General features: G+C 47.4%; 1 protein-coding gene across 4 annotated transcripts in view; it reads right to left on the bottom strand.

Annotated features, from left to right (window-relative positions):
- bcam (basal cell adhesion molecule (Lutheran blood group)) overlaps window positions 1-19776 on the bottom strand; it is a 44926-nt gene extending 25150 nt beyond the window's left edge. For 2 of the 4 annotated variants that reach the window (XM_076152643.1, XM_076152642.1), the window contains exon 1: window positions 19485-19776. In XM_076152643.1, the coding sequence (XP_076008758.1) occupies window positions 19485-19548 (64 nt within the window). In that variant the 5' untranslated portion in view covers window positions 19549-19776. Of the gene's footprint in view, window positions 1-2122; window positions 2142-19484 lie in introns of those variants that run through there. The other 2 variants (XM_076152640.1, XM_076152641.1) reach the window with 2 other exon arrangements.
- Between the last annotated feature and the right edge of the window lie 4475 nt (window positions 19777-24251).

The raw sequence follows: 24251 nt of genomic DNA, 5'->3' as shown, positions 1-24251 counted from the left end.
CACTGTGCAGATAAATAGTCAGCATTAGGTAGCACTTACGCCAGTTTACTGCAATAACACTGGCTGGAGTGTGTGCATTTCTCTCCAGTGTTTGTGTGTGTGTGTGTGTGTGTGTGTGTGTGTGTGTGTGTGTGTGTGTGGAGTGTATCTTTGAGGAAACTTACCGCATGTTTGATTAAGATTTAGAAGAACCTGGTTTGTTCCGGGGAGGGGAATAAAATTGGACATATGATAAGTAGTAAGTAAGGAAAGGAGAAAGTAGGCAACTCACACACGCACATATACACAGTATATACACACAGACAAACATTATTGACGTGAAACACACCGTCCTGCTGAGTGTATTTTAGTGCCAATGAGCCAAGCGATGGCTTTGTCAGGTTCTATTTACAGTAGCCTGATTACAGTACAATGCTGCCGTCACACACACACACACACACACACACACACACACACACACACACACACACACACACACACACACACAGACTCACACGGACAAACACACCTGCTTGCCCTCCACATCTCAACAGCCCAACAACTCAATTCCTCAAACACACCGCCCCCTTCTGTCACCATTCTCTAAGCATCATCTCGTCCTTAATTGTAGCACCCAGGTGTTATGTTGGTCTAATAAAGGGCCTGCCGCTGGGTGGACGGGTTACACACACACACACACACCCACTCCCCATGCTGGGAGTAAATACAGCAACAGTAAACAGAAAGGCCTACGGGTTAGTAAGGTCCAGATGTTAGCTCGGTCCTGTGACGATAATATTTGGCGAGAACTCTACTTTGGCTCTTCCTCATTTGCATACACTGAAATGATGAGGCTGTTCTTTTGCTCCTCGCGGGCAAACTCCACATCTGCAATCTCCCAACTTTCTACCTCTCCCACGTCTGTCTCTCTTCCTCCCTCTCTCTCTCTCTCTTTCTCCTCTCTCCTTCATCTCCCCAGGAGTGCTGAGTAGCACTCTGCCTATCTCGTCTAAAAAGCAGCACTCCCTTCACTTCTAATGAGGCTTCATTTTGGCATGAAGAGCGAGCGAGAGAGAGAGAGAGAGGGAGAGAGAGAGGAACTCCATCTCCACTTTTTCCACTGACAGCAGTTCTCTCTTCAAGCCCCCTTTTAATAGCCACATGGGACTTGAGAAGAGAAAAGAATGGGGAGAAAATGGTGGAGAAAAAAAAAATCTATCCTTTCTCCTTATTAGCCTCCATTATGCATCATTTTATAAATACCAACTAAAAAGCTTTCTGTGCATCTGCCTGGATCCCTGCTCACGTGTGTCTATGCGTGCTGAGTTTGAACACACAAATCTGGTGCCGACAGCTCAGAAACCGCGGAGAATCGCCCTTCTTTGTGCCCGAGCTGAAATACGAGAGCGCTGGCTGAATAAAGGGGGTCTTATGAGGGGGCAAGGGTGATCCTTAGGGGGCCGGGCAGTCGGGCGTGACAAGCCGGTACCACTGTAATGAGATAACAGGCCACTGGTGTATGCATTGATTCATTTCTCTTTTCCCTTCCTCTCTTATCCAGCCGTTCCTGGGTTGTTTTTTTTCCAAATCCAGGCCACCGTGCTCAGCAGGCCGGTAAAGCCTGTGTGTGTGAGGCAGATAGAGGGATAGAGAGGAAGGGGGGGTACACGCACCGGCACAGAGATAGAGCAGCGGAGAATAGAGGGCACGAAAGTGTGGCAACAAAAGCCTGAACAAGTGTGTCTCTGCCTCTGCCTGTGCCTGTGTGTGTGTGTGTGTGTGTGTGTGTGTGTGTGTGTGTGTGTGTGTGTGTTTGAGAGACATAAGTGGAGCTTGTAAATCTCGGCTGAATTCAAGCAAGGTCGCAGCAGCAGAGAGGAAGGAAGAAAAACGGAGCTAAGGAGGTAAAGCAAAGGCAGGGAGAGTCTGGGCACGGGTCAGCGCCTGCAGACGGGCGGGGTGAAGCCCACCTCTGCTCCCCCGCCGTCACAAAATTACCCCCTGCACCTGCCCTCTAACCCTCCTCCCCCGCCCCTCCTCCCTCTTGGACAAACAGGCTTACAGCGCCGGTGTTGACAGTGGCAACAGTCGCTGGGAGGTATGGCGATACGGGAAATCCTCGCTAAAAGGTGAACTCACTCACTGTTTGCTCCGCGTACGTGACTTCTCCCCCTCGACTGCTGCCGCACCTTTTCCCTCTTTCACCAACACTGCTTCATTGTCGCCCGCTGACCTCCATATGTCAACGAAAACTGACACGTGTCCCGCTTATCTCCCTCGCCTCCCCGTACCCCCCTTGAGGAGCCTCGTCTCCCTCGCACTCGCTCTTAAATCAGTCGCTTTCCTTCTTGTATTTGCGTAGATTTACGGTGGCGATAGCGTGACGCCAAAGCCATGATTTCATCTGTGTGACACGAGCTGTCTGCCTGCCGCGCCTATCAACACGTCGCCGCCCCAAACAGCATATAAGCCTGGAGATTTAGAACGGCCTGTCTAGCTCTAAATCCACAGCCTTTTGGCTGGCATACCTCACACACACACACGCACAGAGAAACACACACACTCACTACCTTATGATGCCCCCCCTCCCCCTTCTTCTCTTCTACCTACCTCCCACACTCCTGCACTTTCTGTCTTTTTTGCCTATTATGGCGGATTAACTTATAATGCTTGGATGAACTGCAGTAAGTAGGGTGTGTGTGTGTGTGTGTGTGTGTGTGTGTGTGTGTGTGTGTGTGTGTGTGTCTGTGTGTGGAGGTGGGGTGGGGGGGTACAAAGTCACACATCAATACACACAGTCACTAGTTGGCTGGCAGGCATGGTCACAAGCTAACTGGCACAGACACACGCACCTTCTGGAGTGCACACACACACACACACACACACACACACATATATACACACACAATCACACATTCACATAGAGGAATCAGACTCCCATTCTTGAATCGTCTATTAATCCCTCTGATCCCTTGGAGATAGAATAATTCCATCTTAATTACTCTTCTCCTACATTTCTCCCTTTCTTCCTCCTCCCCTGCAAACCTTCCTAACCTCGCTCTCGTCCTCCCTTCATGTATCTATTTGGGAAAATACTGTGTATCCCTCCCTGCTGTGGATCCGTTTCAATCCGTCCTCGCCTTCACCTCCTCCTCTCGTTCTGCTTCCACCCCTGCCTCTCCGTTGCACTGGCAGAATCTTCTCCTCACTTTCTTGACAGAGGAACATAAGTGATAAATATGGCTATGAACCTTTCCTCTATCTCTCTCCAAGCTTCTCTCTCTGTGACACACCCACCCACACACACACGTACAGGTCTTGGCAGGAGCTGACATAGAGTCTGGCATTGAGGTTGTGTCTTTCTGGTTGGAGTTGGGAACCACATTGAGTTTAATTAGAGTGGAGACGGACCACATGGCTGCCTGACTGACTGACTGACTGGCTGGCTGGCTGGCTGGCTGGCTGGCTGGCTGGCTGGCTGGCTGGCTGAGGAAACTGGGAACTGAGAACTGGGAATCACCTCCTAACAATGGGATGTGGAGGAGAAACTAAACTCACAGGGAAATATACCCACAATGCATTTCCGGGTGTAGATACAGTAGCTGCACTATCATTTGTATGCAGAGGACGTCCTCCAGTATTTTCCTCTGTCTCACACAAACACACGCACATACCAAACCCAGTGTACTCACGCAGATCTCATTACAGGAAAGATCAAACACCCAGATGATGAGCGGTTAAAAGCCTCTGACTCTGGTTGTCCCTGGTGTAAGGTGCACGCAAGAAAAAGCCAGTGAGCGCATTCCTGCAAACTAGTTTCTATTTTCTGCACTGACACTGTAAGACAGGACGGCAGATAAGCTGGAGTTGAGGAGATAGCGAGGGGCTACACTCGCCCATACATGGGTAGGGCGAGGAGATGGAAGAAGGCTGCGGTATGCACACACGCACACACACACCCACACACATACATACACACAGGCGCACACCCAGCATATTTCACATATCATTCAGCATATGGACAGAGTTGGCATGGAGATCACGTAATACGCTGCATACGCATTTGAAAATAAGCGTTGCACGCATCTGAGTTGGCCGCCTCCCCTCCTCTGCGCTAACCTCCCAGCATTCCTTGCTAATCTGCAACATAATGGCACACCTGTCTTCCCCCTTTTCTCTCTTGCCTTCAGTGAACTACAGAGGGGCGTACAGGGGAGCCAAGGGGGCACGGGGGTCCACTAAACATATTCATGAACAAACAGCTCATCCATCCTCTCCTTTAATTCTCTCCCCCTCCTCCCTCTCTTTATCTCTCTCCCTCTCTTGATCCCTTTCTGTAGGGAACATGTTTTTCCTAAACAAGAAGAGTGGTCGTTCAGGACCGGCTGGATGTTACCACAGCAACAGCCGTAGCGATTATTGCCGTAGCTGGATAGACATTACTGGTAAAAGTGGGTAGGGCGGTTGCACAGGAGCGGTTCCATTGGGGCAGGGGCAGGTCAGAGATTGGAATGGTTCAGTCCGGGGGGTGGATAACTAAAGCGGTAGGCAAGCAGGGTAGGTAGGTAGGTCCCATTATTATTGATTGCCTGACATTATGTGGACAGCAGGGGAGTCCGCGGAGACAGAAGAATAAATTGTGGCTTGACATCAAAGTGAGAGTGCTGACATTGAGCCTGCAGGAGGACGGAGGCTGCCCAAGGCTGGATTAGAGGCGGATAGACCCGCATACACGCAAATACGCAGACGTGGAACACAGATGTGCTCGCTCAGAAACATTGGGCGCTGTGAAAAGAAAGCTTGAAAACGAGAGAGACTAAATGGAACAGAATGAAACGTGACCCATGAATACATTCAGTTCCAACGTCTAATTTTTGTGAGCCCATGAATTAAGGATGTTTCAGTCTTTTTCTCTCTCTCTCATCCATTTACACATCAATGCCCACAAGAGGCTTTGAGGAGGTCCATTAGTCCAATCTTCACAATATTCAAATCTGCTACAAAATCATTTTCTCTCATTCATTACTTAACTAAATTTTTATTCATAGCTTGGCTCTTGATGCAATTAGAAAAGAAATGGGAGACAAAAGCATAAATAGCAAAGAAATCAAGCCGTAAATTAGATGATTTAACCGTTTGGCACCGACCCTCATACTGACAGATTCACCCCAAAACATTCTGCCTTTGCAATTCAAAAGCAGACAGCAAAATTGTGAGGAGGACAAAGCTCCTTGTTAAGATAACCGGCACAGTGTCAAACAAGATGACACACTGTGACTGTGTGTAGGCCACGCCTGGCACAGCGCCGCCATCTGTGGGCATCGGGCCTGACACAGAGGGCAGCGTGCCTCTTTGTCTCAGTGATGGACTGCCCTGTCGAGATGGCTATCAGAGAAGCTAACAGGAGCCCGGTGATAACATCTGGAATGCACGAAACCTGAGAGAGACAAAACAACGCACGTCTGAACCTGCACAGACCCGCGCCTCCGGGGGATGGACGACAGGCAAAGGAGGGGTGAAAGAAGGAGTCTGGATGGAGAGGGAGAGGGAGGGGGGAGGCAGGTGAGGGTAAGGGGGCTCAGCTGAGAGCGACGAGGGGGATCACTGTTCCGAAAAATAAACTAAACAGTGGGAAGCCGTCACGGATGAAGAAATATATGAAGATGAGGGGGGTGGAAGGAAGAGGGGGGAGGGGGAAAAGGTCAGGCATGGTAATATGATTGAAAAATGTCTCAGACAGATTCTGCTTTCCTCTGAAACCTTTGAACCAACCTTTGAACCTCTCTCTCTCTCTCTCTCTCTCTCTCTCTCTCTCTATCTATAGAGACAAAAACAGATTGGACCCCCTCACTGCCAGCTTCCTGCACTCACATAGAGCCCATGTCCTGCTTTTCAGGAAAAGGACAAAAATACTGACTCTTCTTCTTCCACGAATGCAAGGTCACACAGTAGCATAAGAGGCCTGTGAAACTACGCTTGTTTTCATAACAACACACATTCTTACCCCAGTTGAAAATAAACTAACTTAACAGTGTAAGGTCAGTGTTTCCCACACTGTGGCTTCTTCTGTGCATTACTGGTTGACCGTGCCTGCCTGGTTAACAAGGTTAATAAGGAAGTCGAGGACACTAATTAAAACAAACCTCATTTGGGTTGAGGTTCTTGTTAAGCAAAGTGGTACCTCGCCCAAAATCTATCCTCTGAATGTTAAAGTGCAAAGGGTTTGTAGTTGACTCTCTAATGGGCCTCGTGTTGGTTACAATGGATTGTTAAATCTGTATCCTGACATATAGTACAGCTGATACAAGGTTTATCTAGGGAGAAGTTGTTCACCAAGTTTCTATGACCAATGATTCCTTCTTCATGAATGAAGATGGGTCACCATTGGAAACTACTGTGGCCAACATGAACCCAGCTTGACTATAGCAGCCAATCCCCAACACTGAATCTCACAGCTGGCCAGTGATTGGTACTCAAAGAACAGAAAGATGTATTACTTTAGATGGTGACAAACTAACACAAACACAAGACAAAGACTTCCTTCCTGCCCCTTTTCTTCATACATCATTGATAAGGCCCCCGCCTCCATGGCTCCATTATGCGGCCACACATAAAAAAAAGTGCCCGAGCGAGAAAAGAATGGCTTTACGCAAACAGAACACGATGGGGAACACATGATTAGAAGAAGATGAGAGACTGACAAGCAGGAGATTACAGAGGCGACAGACACAGACAGAGAGGGAAGGAGAAAAAAAAGCTCACAAAGTGAATGTGGCAAAACTGGCATGGGGATGCAATGCTAATCGCCAGCATACCAGGATCAAAGGAGCTTGAGAAAGGAGTGTGTCAAAGTGCCCGGCTATCACTTTAATCATGGCATACCTCAGAGGCAGACAGTATGGAGAGAAAGGTAAAAAAGGAGAGGGCAGAGGAGAGGAAGAAGCACCGCAGAGAATCAGGTCAAACCATATACCACCTGATCTACTCTCCAAAAAATTGATTCCTGCGCAACATGGAGAGGATTTCGTGCAGGGCTGTGCTTCTACAGGAGCTATCGGCGTTGTGATTGTCACATAAACATCAGATTGATGCGGTTGTAAACACCAGCCTTGAGAAACGAGTGAAGGGTGACGGTCATGTCTACACCCCCAGTTTCGTAACACATCTTCAGCGAGCACCATCCCTCCCTCCCCCCACCCTCCCCCCCTCTCCCCCAAACAAAAACACCCTCTGGAAAGTTTCCATCCAAAGTGATGAATCATGCTCAGTGGCGTTTACAGGTGCAGATGGTCTAAAGTGGGAGTAGTGCGCCGGGATAATGATTGAAATAAAACAGTGTGTGCTGCGGAACCGAGCAGATTAACTGTGTTTGTGAATGTAAATGTGAGTGTGTTGAGAGGGCCGGGGAGGGAGGGAGGGTGGGGGGTTCTGGAAGACTGCAGGGTGTTGAAGCTCAACTATCAGCACCACTACCATCCTGGCACCATCTCCTCCTCCTCCTCCTCCTCCTCCTCCATGCATCTGGCAATAACCTAGACAAGTTTGAGCTTATGAAAGTGATGGTGCTGGTGGGGGGACAGGAGACTGAGGAGGGGAGAGGGAGGAAGGTGGTGAGAGGAGGGTGGGGTGAGAGAGAGGGTAGCTGGGTGGACAGTAGAGAGAGAAAAACCGCATTCCAGCGTTATTCCCATCAAGCGCGTACAGAAATGGAAAAAGAAAATAATATATTTCTGGACATCTGTGACCACGTGACTCTATCTGTCACTGTCAGCCCACAATTTCCATTATAAGAGCGGGGGAGGAAAAAGAGAGACAAACCAGACGGAGATAAAAGCAGACATGACACTTTTGAACTTGTTTCAATTACATGAACTCAAAGGCGGCAGCGCTGTGAAGCAGGACCTCCCGTCAGCATCCTTCATTTATTATTTATAACTCAATGTTCTCAAAATCACAGGCCTGTCTATAAAGGACATCTACCTCACTGCAGGAACAGATGATTAAGAACGTGAGTGAGATATTGGGTTTACATTTCTCAAATTACCCTCATTGTTCGGCTGTGAGTCATCAGTTTGAAAGTTTCTTTTCCCCTCGGAGATGATCCTTTGAGTGTGTATGTCACCAAATGACATTGGAGAACAGTGTGCTTTTGTAATGCGTCACAGCATTACACACATTCTGTGGTTGGGTTGGGGGGCCCTAGGGTGGGTTTTGACATTTATGGTGTGGAGGGTATGGAGGGGGCTTTGCAGAGGCAGGCAATGCGCTTGTCCATACAGGTTTGTGGCAGGAAGGGATAGAAGAGGGAGAAAGACCCAGAGAGGAAAGGGGGAGGGAGGAATCTGTCAGGTATGGAAAGAGGTGAGGTGCACCTAAAGAGCTGTGAGCTGAGGAATGTGTGTGTGTGAGGGGGGGGTGGACGATGCTGATAGGCGGAAGAAGTGGAAGCTGTCAGTCATCGGACGCTTCCAAGAAATCTATGTGACTGCGAGACTTTCCAGAGACGGAGAAAGGTAGCTGGGGGGCAGAGAAGCCAACCATATGATACACACCTCCATAATGAGCTGTGAGCCCAGGTGGCAGGGGAGGCAGGGAGACACATGGAGGAGACACATGGAGGAGACACATGGAGGAGACACTCCAAGGTAACACTTGGAGGTAACACTCAAGCTTTAGGTTTCAGCAGTGCAAAAGCTCAGGCAGATGGGATCTAAAGGCCCATAAGACTCAGGGACAATGTGTTCCCAGATTAAAGGAGCATTATATACATTAAGAGCATCAGTGCCAAGATGCTCCTCACCTTCTGCTGACATAAAGCTCCAGAAACTCATTTCATTCAGGATATTTTCATCCCAGAATGCAATAGATATACAAACACGTGACAATACAACCAGCTATACTGATTGTACTTATATTATTTGCTGTGATGCATTCAGGTACATTTCCACAGACGAGCACCCATTTCGCCTCTTTGCTTCAACCAATCATCGATGACACCACACTGCCCATACTGTTTCTGACTTTGAGTGGTGCGTGATGACAAAGGCCGGACATTTCCACTGCAATTACATCACGCTTTCCACACGCTCACTATGGCGTGCATGTCCGTGCCTGCGCCAAGCACGCGTCGGGCCAGAGCAATGTCATTATTTGAGAACCCTTTCTGTCGTTCTCATAGAAGCTCCTGTGTTTATGAGATAATGCAGCATTTTGGACGATACCACAGCAAAGCCGGCTGCCGCAAACAAACGAAAGCTAAAACGGAGCTTTATCCACACCGCCGCCACACTCAGCGTTACCGGCTAATGCGGTGGACAGGCAGAGCGGTGGACTGAGGCTGGCTTGGGCTGATATGAAGGTTTTGTTTCCACGGTCCGCAGCCAGCCAGTCAATCATTTGGACATTGTCTCGTGTTTGTACTGGAGTCTTTGGCTGCCCTCTGCGAGTTAACTGACTGATAATCCACTGCAGGAACCTGAACGCAGCAGCGGAGAGGGAACAGAGACAGAAGAGAGGAAGAGAAACACAAGAGAGAGACAAAGCAAAAGAGAGGGTGGCAAAATGAGATCAGGACAGATGTTTGATAGAGAATAAAAAGTCAGGAGAGGAGAAAGGAAGGAAGGAAGAAGGCAGAGGAATGTGTGTGTGTGTACCTGAAGCAAAAGGAATGCAAGAAAAGATTGAAGGGAATACTTAAGACAAAGAACGAGATGTGTGAGAAAGAAAGAGAGGACAGAAATGAGGGCAGAGAGAAGGAAGCACTGATTGTTGGGGGTGGACTTGTGCAATCTGATCTCAAGAGCATGACGACGCAGCTGTCTCTGCCTTCATTTTTGCCTTTTACTGGAAGCATAGAGCAAGCAAGAAGAAACAAAGAAAGAATAATAGAAAGAGAGAGAAATTGAGTCAGAGGCGGAGAGCAAACACGTGAGCTGGGACGTGAGCTCTCCACCTGACGGATGGCGGTAACGAGGGAGGAGGGAACAGCTGTCTCGTCCACGGGATGAAAGTTGCCACACTGTCCCTAGCATGTAGCCTCTTTCACTGGTTTGCCATTGAAGTTAGCATTAGCTCAATGGGGGTTAAACTAGCATACAGAGTTTTGACTTTGTTTGCCGCGTCATGTGGACGGTGGACGCTGCTGAGGAGCTCTCCTGAACCGTTACACCAACTGCCTCTATACCAGCGCCAAATGGACACGCACACACACAGGATATTCAAGCAGATGGGGTGAGAGATGGGGGGGCTGCGAGTCAGAGTTGGTGTGTGTGTGAGTGTGTGAGGGGCTACTGTAGACGGTAGAGGGGAGCTTTTTTGGCTCAAGCTTTTACCTTTCTCGGTTCTTTGCCAAGCGGCACAGACTCTGACTCTGGCAGCCTGGATCATACACCACCAGCTGGGTGCTCAGGCAGCCAGGAGCCGTGACCATGGCAGCACAATATGACACAATGCAGGGGGGAGGGGGGGACAGAAGGACAACCGCCACTTTTTGTTAGAGAGAAAGAAAAATGAGAAAAAACAGACAAATAGGAGACAAATAGGAGAGACATGGGAGGAGACGTTAATGTGGAAAGATGGGAAATTTGTGTGTGTCTTTCCTCTTTTGGCTGCATTGATACAAAGATATGAAACAAAGAGGAAACAAAGCAAAAAGGGAGAGAGAGAGAGAGAGAGAGAGAGAGAGAGAGAGAGAGAGAGAGAGAGAGAGAGAGAGAGAGGAAAGGTAACAGGGAGTAAATAAAAGAAAGGAGAGGCCCCCTCCTCCAACGTCCTGGTGGGCTCACTGCTGCCCCATCACCAGCTGGTACTACCATTGATGTGGGACTGGACCCGGGATACACACACACACACACACACACACACACACACACACACACACACACACACACACACCTATTTATAACATCCGCTAAGTCCGGATTCCAGTTCAGGTCAGGTTGTAGTAATGCTCCCATGCTCTCAAGGGACGAACGCCCACACACACAGCATAGCCGTGTCCCACACACACGACCAGCAACTCGCACCTCTGTCACCCACACACGCAGAAGATTGTTGATATACATTCCACACACACACAAGTTAAAGAGTTAAACATGGAGTCTCTGTGCCGTTTGTGAGGGTCTCCCTTTCACAGCGCCTCAGAGTCCCTCCCTCCCTCCTTCCCTCTCTCCTTCCTTCAATCCCTTCACTCTACACCTCCTCCTGTCCTTACCCCCCCTCCCTCCCCTCCCTCTCTCTCTCCCCTGTGTGTGCAATCAGCTCAGCATTAATACCTGCATTCCAACCAGCCTACAGGAATGTCTTAACAATGTACCCTTGTTCAGGTACAGACACAAAAAGACCCCACTGAAAAATACACACACAATATAAAGTCCTTGAGCAGTGCAGAATAAAACACACTTGTCTCTCATACTACCTCACACACACACACACACACACACACACACAATTTCTGACGTATAATCATAAACAGTATACTGCCTAGGGTGCATTGCCATTTCTCTCGCTTGCCGTCTGTCTGACACACACCCTCACACACACACACACACACACACACACACACACACACACACACACACACACACACACACACACACACACACAGACCACAGTCTATATGTGCAGGAAGTACAGAGCAGATCACCATACAATTGAGCCACGCTGCCTCATCATTAGCAAAGAGATATAATGACCCTCCATCCCTCCATCCCTCCCTCTCCCTGTCGTCCTTTGTCAGGCCTTATTATTGGACATGTGTCCCCTCTGCCCCGGCCATTAAGCAACCCCACCCTCGCTCGCTGTTTGCAATACGCAGACCAACGCGCACACACACACACGAGCACACACACTCCCTCGCTGCTAATTGACGCGGAGAGTCGGCCCATCTTTCATCATGCTCAAGAGCAACAACCCCCAAAATGTGTGTGTGTGTGTGATGTGAATGAGGAGTGGGATCAAAGGAGGTCCTCCAAGCTGTTTCAGCACAACCTACACTGCCTCTCCACCAAATCACCCCCAAATTCACATTCTGCACCACGTTTTTCTACGTTTTCTGTACAATTACTCTTCAGCGTGAATAATCATTAACTAAATTTAGACCTGCTGCTACAACGGGGCCTGATGCAAGATGCTGTTGTGGCAACGCAGCGGGGCTATAATTACTTTATCGTGTAATAACAAGAGACTAAATCAGTTAGGCACTCTGTAAGTCAAACATTATGCGAACAGTAACCGTCCATTACGTTTTGTTGTTCTGTGGATCTCACAGTCATGTAGATGGGCATCATTTAGCCTGATGGAGTCATAACCCAATTGGATGCTATTGATTTGAGATTAAATATTCATATGCAGTGGGAGCAAGCTTGTATTATTTTCCTGCTGTATTGAATCAAAAGAAGCTATGAAACCTGATTCCCGCTCTCGCTCGCTCTCCCTCTCTGGCCATTACCGGAATACGAACAAAAATAATGAACAAAGCGAAGGGATTCGGCTACATGTTGTTGAAGTAAACACGTCTAAATACGCGCGTCTAAATGTATCACTCAATGATTTCCACTAGCCAATCTACGGTAACTTTACAAATATCAATACTGATGCTGAGTGGGAATTGCAGAGGGGCTGAAGTGTCAATCAAAGAAAAGGGAAAAAAAAGGAAGGTCTCCCTATGGACGGAGATCTGAGACGAGACCCCCCCCTCCCCTCTACTGGCTCCTTCTGTTCAGGCTATTGTGATGATAAGACAGCACATGGTCGCGAGGTATGTGCGTATCTTCTGTCTGCGTCTGCCAGGGGTGAGACACAGATGAGAGCGGGACGAGGCGGAGGGTGAGAATGGAGCGATGTATGAGGGGGAAAAAAAGATGTGATGGGTGGCACAGTTGAGCTAAAACTAGGGCACCTTAGACAGAACGAGGAGATTACCGTGAGAAATGTAACTCAGGGAGGAAACTGAGGTACTGAGGTAAAGAACAGGATGTGACTTGAGGAGAACATTAATAGTCTTTGCGTGGTAGCTTTACCCCGCTACCTCTCGCCTAAAAAGTCAAGTTCACACATGCAGAGCTGAGCGGGAGGAAAGGGAACATCAACGATGCGGCCGTTCCTTTCACAGGTGTGTGATGGTAAAGTGACACCGTGGTAAAACAAAGGCAGGTAAGACCCTGAGGGCAGTCGCTGGAGTAGAAAAGGCTTGAAATCAGACACTGGATTCGTTCGGTGACGCTACTCTGTCCGAGCTCTCAGGTGACGCGGGGGGAACCCCCTGTTCTCACACACAAACACACGTGAAGTCACGCCTAAAGTCACACATGGAACCAAGTGCAAGTGTAACACAAATCTCACGCACAAACACTGCCGCGACCATCGCTCCCCTCCTCCACCGCCTCCTCCCAGCGTGGAGAATTAATGTTCACACACACTCTCCGCGCCTTCCTCTTACCGTCTCTCATGTCTCCCCTGCCAAGTTAAAGTAATCAGATCTTTGTCAAACAGTGACCAGCCTCGCTGAGAGAGGTTAACCACCGCTGCTTAACCATTAACTAGATTAAAATGCAGGGTGAGAGGGTGACAGGGGGCAGGAATGTTGTCTGACGGATGGAAAAGGAGAGATTGGACATGAAAAGTGGTTTGAAAGAGAGAGGGGAGTCATCGGTAAGGTTTCGATCGTCCTTTGTGGCAGCGGTTTGAGTAAATACGCACACGCACACACACACACACACACATGTGCAGGCGTACAAACATGGTACACTCTCTTGCTATGTGAACTTCAAGTCACCCTCATCTGCTGGTTATCACTAAGCAGAAGAGATAAGAGAGGAAAAGAATCCCTTCAGACTCCACCACGTCATTTTTCTGCAAAAAAAGAAAGAATCCTGAGCACAAAGTGCGACGTCATTTCACCGGCTCCTTCCCCCCCCCCCACACCAGGCCAAACTGGCGGTGTGGAAAGACACGAGGTGGTAATGGAACCCAAGTGTGTGAGTTGAGGTGGTGGTGTGTGTGTGTGTGTGTGTGTGTGTGTGTGTGTGTGTGTGTGTGTGTGTGTGCAGGGGGGTGCAGGCATGGCTTTTTGGAGGGAGTGCGTTCAACAACTGCTGCTGAGGCAACTGTTGACGTCTAGAAAGCGACAGCTTGCGGGGCTCCCTGGGGACGCCGTGCCAGCCAGCAGTCAGATGGAGGGTTTAGGATCGGAGGGGTGCAGGGGTGGAGGGTTAGGATTTCTGCTCCTCTGCCAGAAAAATGATCCCCCTTGGCCACAGATCCAGGCGTTTCTGCGACATTCCCCGTTCCAGACTGGTATTACTCGATCCTGACGCACTCCGCCGCCTGACTTGTTCTCTGCTGCTGCTCATCGCTGCCTTAATCCCTCGCTCGCTCTCTCTCATGCTACTTGATTGATCCAAACAGCTGGACTGGAACATGAGAGGAGTTTTGTGAAAGTGGACATTTTCAGGAACACGTCCCTGTTGTTCTCCTATGACACAGATTTCTGAAAGGCGCGGTGGCTCAAAGGGCCGAGGCCGACCCCGTGCATGGAGTATTCCTACAGCAACACGCAGATTGAGAAACAGAGCCACGTCTCGCTGCAGCACTCTCCAGCTAAATGGATTGGCAGCACTTAACCTTGTCTCCCAAAAGAGCTCCTTGAGTTTTCAATTTTCTTCCAGCCTCGCACTCCTGCCCCCCCCCCCCCCCTCACAAACTCCTACATAGGTGCAGGGACAAAGACACATCAGAACACAGCATCCTTTCAAGGCTGCATTACCCCCTCTCTTTCTACCATCATCATCATCATCATGCCCCCCCCCCCCGAGATGAGACGACAAACACAAAGGCACGGTGGCAACACAACAATAGTCTGTCGCACTCATCCCTCGTCTATCCCTTTATCTCCCTCTCTCTGCGTCCCTTCCTCTCCTGCTATCTTCCTTTTCCCTCCTTGCTACTTGCTAATGACAAGACGGCGCAGCTTCAAAGCAACAGCCTGCGACCAGATTAAACAACTTGTAGACAGCTCCCTATTCCCCGACGTTGTTAAATCAGTTCTTACACATTCACATGAGTACAACTTACAACTTGCATGGACACATTTATTTCACGGAATCGAGGCCACATAAATAGACAAGACGCCGTGCTGACAAAGTGAGAAACGGTGAGAAGGGCAAGCGGGGGCGGGGGGCAGGATGGACATTCTTCTAAAATCATCAATAGCGGTCGTAAATCTGCAGAGGACGGAGATGCTCCAGGGGTGGACGTAAAAGCAGCGGAGACCCTGCCTGGATCTCACACTGGGCACTCTTCCTGATAGTATGCAGGGTCATTAACTGTGAACCAGGCACAAAGGCACAGGGGACAACACGGAGAAAAGACAACACGGTAAATCACATCAAGCACGCACACATGCACACACACACATACGTACACACACAACTGGACATCAAACGGGATGCTCTGAAGTGTCATCATAAAGGAAGGAAAGAGACAAGCTGGGTAGATGAGAGGAGGGGAGGGACAGAGGAGAGACAGACAGGATAAGAGACGGAGATCAGAACAGACAAAGCTAATCTAGAGGAATACACCTTTTGTTTATCCGTGTGTTGTATGTGTGTGTGTGTGTGTGTGTGTGTGGGTTTAAGCCTGCATGTCTGTGCAAGTGTGTGTGTGTGTGTGTGTGTGTGTGTGATGACAGTATTAGCTGCAGCCGCTTTTGAAGATTTTGCAGGGTGTGAGGATGAAAAGGCAGCGGAATAAATTTCGGGGATTCGCCTGTGAACCACATCATCAAACTTCAAGCCCGGCATTAAACCTGCTCGCCGCTCGTGCGCGTTCACACAGACACACACATACATCAAACCCTCACAGGTGAGGTCCATGTGTAATTCATTGCACATAGTAAGCATAGGACACACTGGCAGCTCTGAGGGAAGTTTTACAAGCGTGAGTCAAGTTTAACGTGGCCTTTCTTCATTAACTGACAACTGTTTCACTGGAGTCGTGTGTGTGTTCAGCTGAGCAGAACCCCGTCAAACCTCAAGAATGCGTGCAACGCCGCCTCATGATGGTAAATGGAGGTTGCATTGTGCGTGTTTGTGTGCGGATTACGAGCTGTGACTTGCACACTCAAAAAACACTATGGAGCGAGCTCCGACGTGTCCGTGTGAATACCACTCATTCCACCTCTGTGTTTTACCCTGTCACTGTCACACACACACACATGCATGAATCACCTCAGTAATTACAGCCAGCCCATTCCAAGGAAGGCCCCCCCCCCCCCCCCCTTAAATGACAGGGGGGGGCAAACATGGACTCGCTCTCCCTAAGCAGCCCCTATCAATCTGTCACTAGTGGCTACGGGAGCTAAGGTTTCCTCTTGTTGTGCAACACCGTAACCATGTGATTAGGGTCTCGACGTGTGTGTTCTTTCCTCTTCAGTATTATGTGAGTGTCTACGGTGAATAGCGTTGGTAAGACTTTGCACCGATACTGCTGAGAGATCCTGCAATCGCACAATCAAAGTGTGCAAGTGGATGTGACACAAAAGCCCCAACACTCAAACCAAAAAGCCCCGTGACAACTGTGGAAGGCATCGCACTGGCTTTTATCTGCTAAGAGCTTTTTTTTCTAGCTTAATACCATAATAATTACACGTGGCAGCGGGGGTGCACTTTTGATGCTGCGCCTGCAGGGGGTACAGAAATTAAAAGTGAGGAAACGACTGTGGGATTTAAGGCCCAGATAGACAAAGAGGCTGACACCGTGAGTTAGAGGCCAACACCTTAACTCAGCTGATGCTTGTCACAACAATTTTTTCCACCTCGTCCTCGCTACTTTGAAGTCGCAGAGGTTTGCTTGGATGTTTTCCCCTCTCTGCTTTGGTGTCACTCTTTGCTCCTCTCATCCCCACATTGATCCTCCGTGCTCAGGGGAAAGCACAGGCTCTCCTTATTACAGTACTAAACCCTGCAAAAACATTGGTTTGTCATAGACTGAGTGCTACAAAGCACTATAAGTACCTCAAATTAAGTTGTATTCCATCATGTCGCCCCCCCTGTTGATGCCTATGAAGCCACAGAGAAGACGACGGCATGTAAAGAGCGAGGAAGAGGATCCGTTTACAAACCAGTCTAGCTGAGCCGTAGTCAAAGTGTCAGCATAACCCTGGACCATGGTATGCTGAGCACTGCAATGCACCACATATCCATGTCTCAAGCACACACTTATGCACATACATAAAACACACACACACACAAATATGTAGGACACTGACAGGCAAATATACACAACCACGCGGCCCCTCATTCACACACATCTGGGTGTTATGTATCCTGAGGGTCTATTTGGCGCACTGTGACGTAGGTCAGAGCTGCAAGTGCCCAACCAGCGAGAGTTGGTTAAGTGAGAATGTAGGTCCCAGAATCCCACTATGACCCAAGGAGAGCTGCTAATATTCAACTACACCATGCTAGAGAGAGAGGAGGCGCAATCAAAAACAGGGGATTTGGCAAAGTTTTTCTTCAAAGAAATGAAAGCGTGCGGTGCCAAAGTGAAAAGGGCATCTTTCATTTCCTCAGACTTTAGCAGAGCTCATCAAAGTGCAGCATGAGGGGAGGGAGCCAGCTGAGCACCTGGAGACCAGCCTTCAAATCAATGCACCACAGCTGTATAGTTGAACTAGCCTGCATCCACCAATTACAGGGCACTTTTTAGGAGGCACCTGTTCCAAGGCTCCACAAAGGGCAGACAGACAAGCAGGAGCAACAACTGTCTCCCTGACCACGTGCTGTTTGGAAAGAAGTAGGAGTTAAGGGAAGGATTCCTAAGATCAGATCTAGGGCATGAAGAGGAAGTGAAGAAGAAAGAGTGAAGAGGAGGGGATGGAATGATCGGCGGTAAAGGTACACCAGGTGAACTCCCAGGGGCTGCGCTTGTGGTGGAGTGAGGTATGCTTACCAAATGAAAGGAAAAAAATCTCTGATGATGTGATGGGAGAGATAAAGTGATGCAGTGAGCAAGAGGGAGAAAAAAATGGGAGAAGCCAGAGAGAAGGGAGCCACCCTGCACCCAGCACCCCTGCCCCGCCCTCCAGCGCACCACAGCCTTTACCAAAGCATTACAGGCTGACTGCACTGGCAAGGAGATTGAAACTGTTTGCACCAAATGCTCATAAAGCATTTACACAAAATGTGACATTTTAGAGGCAAGTGGTCTCAAAGCAGCCAGTGAAGCAGAAAAATATTCCCAAAGCAGCCTTATAACACAAATGTAAGCACAGCTCCCATGCAGAACATCCAACAAGTAAGCCTATAATAACTACGACTGTCAAAAACAAGGGCTATCTACAAAAAGGGGACAGGATAAGTACAATAATAACAGTAAGCTCAAACTTTTAAGAATTATCAGAGAAAGGAAAGACACATCCAACATCACTGTGTGTTATATGGGAATCACGGGACATAAATGTACATTTGTCCAATTAAGGTCAATAAGTAGAAGACCACAGTGGACAGACAACACTACTAACCCCCTGTAGGAAAATGGCGTTTTTGGACAGTAAATGTAATGTACATTTAATATCAAATTGTAAGTCTCTTTAAGGGGACGCAGGGGTGCGGAGTGTGTGAGTGTGTGTGTATGTGTGAGGCTCACAGCCCAACATAAGACGCTACATCCCTGCCGATCAGAGATCAAAGCGGGAGACACGCAACCGCAGCGTGAACGAGACCGGAAAACGGTTACATCTTCAAAATAAAAGCTTTACATTAATTGGGTTGATGCAGGGTATGTATAGAGAGGAATGACCATTATAGGGAATTACATACAAGTCTTTTTTTTTTTTGCTCTAGGCTTCTTTGTCAATCTGCTTTATTTACACTTGGACACGATGTATATGTGTGTTTTATTGTGAGTTCATCGCGGAAGTGTTGTACAGTCTTACGCAAGCTGACTTGGTTTGGGTTCCTGAGGTAAGTAGCGGAGCGGCGCAGTCCCGTCACCGTACCGGCAGAAGTGAACTCAAAGTGCGGTGCTGAGCTTTCTCCCGCACCGCCGCAAAGAACCACATAGAACCACGATTAAATTAAAGCACCCCACAAAAAGAACACAACAAAACAACAACTCGATAACTTAAAACACGATAAAACTCGCTTTGGTTACCGTTAAATGAAAATAGTGCTGTGGAAAATGCCTTCTCCCACCTGCTAGCGGAATATTCTAGATTTAGGCGGCCGGTAACAGGTTGTCAAACACCGGCCATCAAAAAAGACCAATACAAGGTAATAACTATGGCGCAACCGGTCATTTAAAAAGTAGAATAACTCGCTGATACGCCGTGTAAGTGAGACCTCCAGCACCGTGTGAGAGTCTGCGACACATGAAAGTAAATGTGTAGCCCGTAGCAACGAGATAACACACACACGTCTTAAACTTTACTTTAAGAACGAGTATAATGGGAACGGGGAGAAAAAAAGAATCAAGAAGTGTAGGTGAAAGTGTGAGGGGGAACTTACCGTGCAGTGCCCCCAGCAGCAAGGTGCACAAGAGCGACGCGCGTCCGAGCGTTATCCCGTCCATGGCTCTGCTTCTTGGACTTTGCAAGAGAAACTCTTCGGTGAAGGTGGAGAAGAAGCGTGTAAACGTGATCGAAGCAGCGGCAGCAGCTCTCCTTTCTTCTCTCAAAGCTCCGATGACTCTCTCTCTCTCTGAAAAGTGCCTGCCTCTCTCTCTCTCTCGCTCTCTCCCTTCCTCTCTCTACCACTCACACCCTCGTACAGAAATCTGATGCTGGTCTCAGTCTTGGTTGATATATTTGCACAAAAGGTGCCCCCCCTTCCTTTATCTCCCCCCCCCTCTCTCCCTCTCTCCCTCTCTTTCTCATTGAAGATCTGCTTGACTAATCTCGCCAGCAGTGTCCACGGGGGCCCACTGTTTTTTTTCCCTTCCTCATTATTGTTTCCGAGTCAGACTAAGGACAATAAAAGCTTAAACGTCTAAATTAGCGAGGTAAAAGTAACCAAACAAAACCATTTAACTCACTTAGTTCATCTAAATAATTAACAATAAACAAATCCTTTACGCCACTGTAGGATAATTGACCAAATCCACAGCCAACAGCACGATTACAGTAATACAGTTAAACATATATCTTTGAGTTAATGAATATTAGTCTGTACATCATCCTCTTATGTTCTTTTTATTGCAATTTAGCCTTGTTTTTGTTACTATATCTGAGCAGTGCTTACTTGTGTCCTGCATCTTGTAAGCATTGACCTCTGGCCATTTACCATCGCAGCTCCTTAGAACTACAGGAAATTGCTCCTGATTAATTTCCTAGTGATCATTTATCCATTAAATATTTCTCAATGTTTCCCCTTTTATCAGCATAACACAGTTACAGCTGTTAATTCACCTCTTATGTCACTTCCCACACCATAATCCACTTAATGAAACAGGCTGCGATACAATTAACTTGTGATTTATTGGGAAATTGGAAAATAGTTTTTGCAGCTGCAGGTAATCATCATTGTCTATTAGCTAAAGGCTGATAAATTACTCAGATCAATCAGCTGCTTTGGCGGGGAGTTAATCTCCAGAGGTCTTGATCCAATACTAACAAGCGCTTCGCCAAAGAAGTCTTTTTCTTAGCTGTCAGCCATGTTGTTCCGTTCTTTAATTCTATACCTGAGTTGACACACACCCACACTTGTTTATGTCACAAATAATGTTTTCTTTACTTTACTTGAGTGCAACAGTGGGTCATTTCTTGGGAGTGGGATAATCTGTCTGCTGGTGACAGACATACCATTCATTCCGAGACATGTAATCCCTCCAGATTGTGTTTGGGTATTTACAGAGTACGGTCCAGGCTATTGGAGTATTTACAGGCCCGATACACAGTTATCATGGAGGGCTAAGTGGCTTATTCAAAACGCTATAATACTAGTCTGAGGGGTATTGTGAACTCTCCAGTTGATTTAGGTCAAATCCCATAAGCTGTGAGGCTGAGATGCATAAACACAGGTCAGGCTCCTATAGGATGGTTTCATCGTAGCATCGCCCGTCCAAGAGCCCAACATGAGCATCCACTGTGTGTTTTCTTTCTCCTGGAGCCTGGATGACTGAGGAGCTGCACTAAATAATCGACACACCCTGAAGGTAATAATAGTCCCTGGCAGGCCAGTTGCAGTTAAACACACACATTCCAGACATATCTGGGGTAAAACAGCTGGTTAATATTTTTCGGACCCCGCTGGCAGGAGAGAAGTGATACTTGTAACCTGCTCTACTTGCAGCCCCGGTGAGGCTGTGTGTGTTATACTCTCAGTCACACATACACACACATACTGCACAGGTCTGTCCTGATGGAAGTTTATATACTTTGCGCTTGATGTGAGTGATGTAGTTCCTCCTCAGACTGTCTCTGTTTCTCTCTCTTCCTGGCTGTGGCAGCAGGGGGGAATGCCTTCCCGCTGACTATCTAATATCAATACTAGCTACTAATTCCAGCTATCGACCCAGTCATAATAATCTCCACTGCCGGAGAGACACGAGAAGCACTAAGAAGTCTTCTCCTCGAGGTGAAAGACTTAAAGTAGCATCACCCTCCTACAGCATGGCGCATAGCTCTGGTTACTGCTGATGTAGCCAAGCAGTGGTCATTCTTATGTAAGACATTTCCCCACACTTATAGTAGTCATGACTGTGATTTATCATGCCGGCTCATTACCTAATGGAGCTGCAGCAGAGGAGAGGCCGGAGAGAAGAGAACGTGTACAGAAAATGAAAGAGGCGAGCTCCAATCCCCCCAGGCTTTTATAAGAGTCAAATATTAAATTTGACAAAGTAAAGTCATTTTTAGTGGCAAATCAGAGCTCTTCATCTCCGTGTTCATCTTATTTCACACAGGTGCAGTGAATGTGTGCATGAACATTATTTCACATTGAAGCACCCTGCAGCAGATTTGTAAATGTGGAGTAAGAGCAGCTCTACAATAACAGAGTATACACATCCTTCTTCCCAAACCCTGTATTTTTCTACTCTACATTATATTTCATAATCTGTACAAAACAGAGCATTGTTCACACAAATACTATGATTAAAGGACGCCATTCCCCCATACTTGAGGACGAAGATTATACAGTGTGTTCAGCTGTGCACTCAAAACAAAACCGAGCACAGTGTGACGACACTCTGATTAATATGCAAGGGACCAAACAAAGCACTCTGTCCTGATGTTAAGGTTGTAGAACGTTTAAGGTAACAAAAGCATGATTTTAAAATCCTACAAAGTGCAGCACAAAGGTGAAAATCTGTTCCCTTCACAAATCAAAACAAAAAATTAGTTTTCTGTTTCATTTTACAAATATATCCTGTGAATTTCTGTCACTCGCTTTCAGTGTTCAAGGTTAGAGACATGACATCATGCAGCCAGTCAGTTAAATTTAGGTTAGAATGGATAATAAAGGCCAATGTAATAATGTTGAATGACCTCGTCCATCATTCACTTCTCTTTGTTCCGAGACAATTTACAGGCGCAGCTCCTGGTCAAAAATTGAGTAACCTGACAGGCAGAGTATTTGACATATCAGCCTAAAGCGAGGGGATAAAGAGAAACATGACATGGAGGCACTACAAAGGGAACAGAGGAGTGTAATGAAAGAATAATGAAGAGAACAGATTAGAAACGGAGGAGGCGAGGATTTTAATTCCAAAGCCAGGCGAGGGGCAACGTCGCCCCGGGGACTCCTGAGGATGTATGGGGCAAAGAGGAAAGAAGGAATGAAAGAGAGCGAGAGACAGAGAGCAGATTCTGGTGTCTGGCAGAGGCGTGGAGGGGAAGCATGAATGAAAGATGTGCCGACGCTCCGTCCCTCACGTCCCGCATCTTCCTTTGATCTCTCCCAGTCTTTCACTTTCTCTGTCCTCTTATTCTCTTTTTTTTTCTTGTGTGCTGCCGGTTTCTGTCCAGTCTAATGTCTCCTCACATCTCCATCAGCTCCCCTGCCACCCCTCCCCTTCCCCTGAGCTCCCATTCTGCCTCCTTCCCTCTCTTTGGCCTCTTGTCCATCACACATCTGTATTACAGGCAGTTATATGGAGAGATCGGTGAGTCATATTCCAGGATTTGCACACAACGATGCCGCTTTTCTGTTGGAATTCAACACTACTGTACACAACCAAGGTGCATTAATACATTCCATTTTTTCTGCCAGTTGGCCCTGATGATTAATACATTCGCCATTTGGGTCTCTAAAAATGAATTAGTCACTCTGACTCATCATAACATCACTTTGTCTTTTTCCATTTCAGGTGCTCAGATTTATGATACCGGAGCAAAGATCGTTAGTTGGCAAGTACGTACTTGCAAAGTTGGATCAATTGAAACTCAACTCTCAAAGTTTATGACTCCTGCAGAGCTCCGGTGGGGCTGTGTGTACCGTATAAGTGTACTGCTTCATCATAAACATGTTATTTTAGGAATATATGTATATGTATAGAAGCAGAGACAGTAACTAGAATACATCTGACCAACAGTTTTCGTGTATCTACCACCTTTACCATCCTCTAGTCAGTTATGAAGCCAAGACCTGGATAAGGATCTGGACATGGTGAACACAAATCTATGCTTGAACATGGGGCACATAAACAGAATATACAGTGTGGCTGAGATATTTTTCAACACCACTCAAATTGTTACAAAGATAGTTCCAGAAAATGTTTGTTTATTTAAGTCATTTCTTAAGGCGATGTAATATGAGGTTTTACATTTTACATTTTGCCTTAGCTTGTTTGACCTTGGAGGAGGTCTGTACTCTAATGAATGCCCTTTTAGTCACAAGGACCGTTTCCTCCATTTGTAAAATATTCCTAATCAGTGGCTCTTTGTCAGAACTCTTTTTCAGATCAAATTTGAAGGCTCCCTGCCAAAAAGATGTGCATGTTAAAATAAATTCAATATCACTTTTGAAAATTATTCATCTCGCTGCTCTCGTCTGGATGACGGGCGTAATATCTTTCCCGGCGTGCGTGGGAGGGAAGTCTGTCATATTCACTACAGGAAGGGTCGAGCTACAGGAAATGCTGCAGAACAATATAGGCAGTCACACAGCCGGCCGGCCTCTGTGCCTATAGAGCACCACGGGTCATACACAACAAGAAACTAATGACATTCATCCAGCTCCAGTGGGTTTAAAGAGAAATCCTGCAAACAATGGAATACACTCGCTTGCTCTGTGGTACGGCTCAATTTTATTCAGTCATAATGACCAATAATGAAA

The sequence above is a fragment of the Genypterus blacodes genome, unplaced genomic scaffold (assembly GCF_046128005.1).
Source record: "Genypterus blacodes isolate CSIRO-AG114 ecotype Tasmania unplaced genomic scaffold, CSIRO-AGI_Gbla_v1 ptg000057l_1, whole genome shotgun sequence".
NCBI classification, from domain to species: Eukaryota; Metazoa; Chordata; class Actinopteri; order Ophidiiformes; family Ophidiidae; genus Genypterus; species Genypterus blacodes.
Note: the sequence above shows the minus strand (reverse complement) of the source record. Positions and strands in the feature narration are given on the sequence as shown.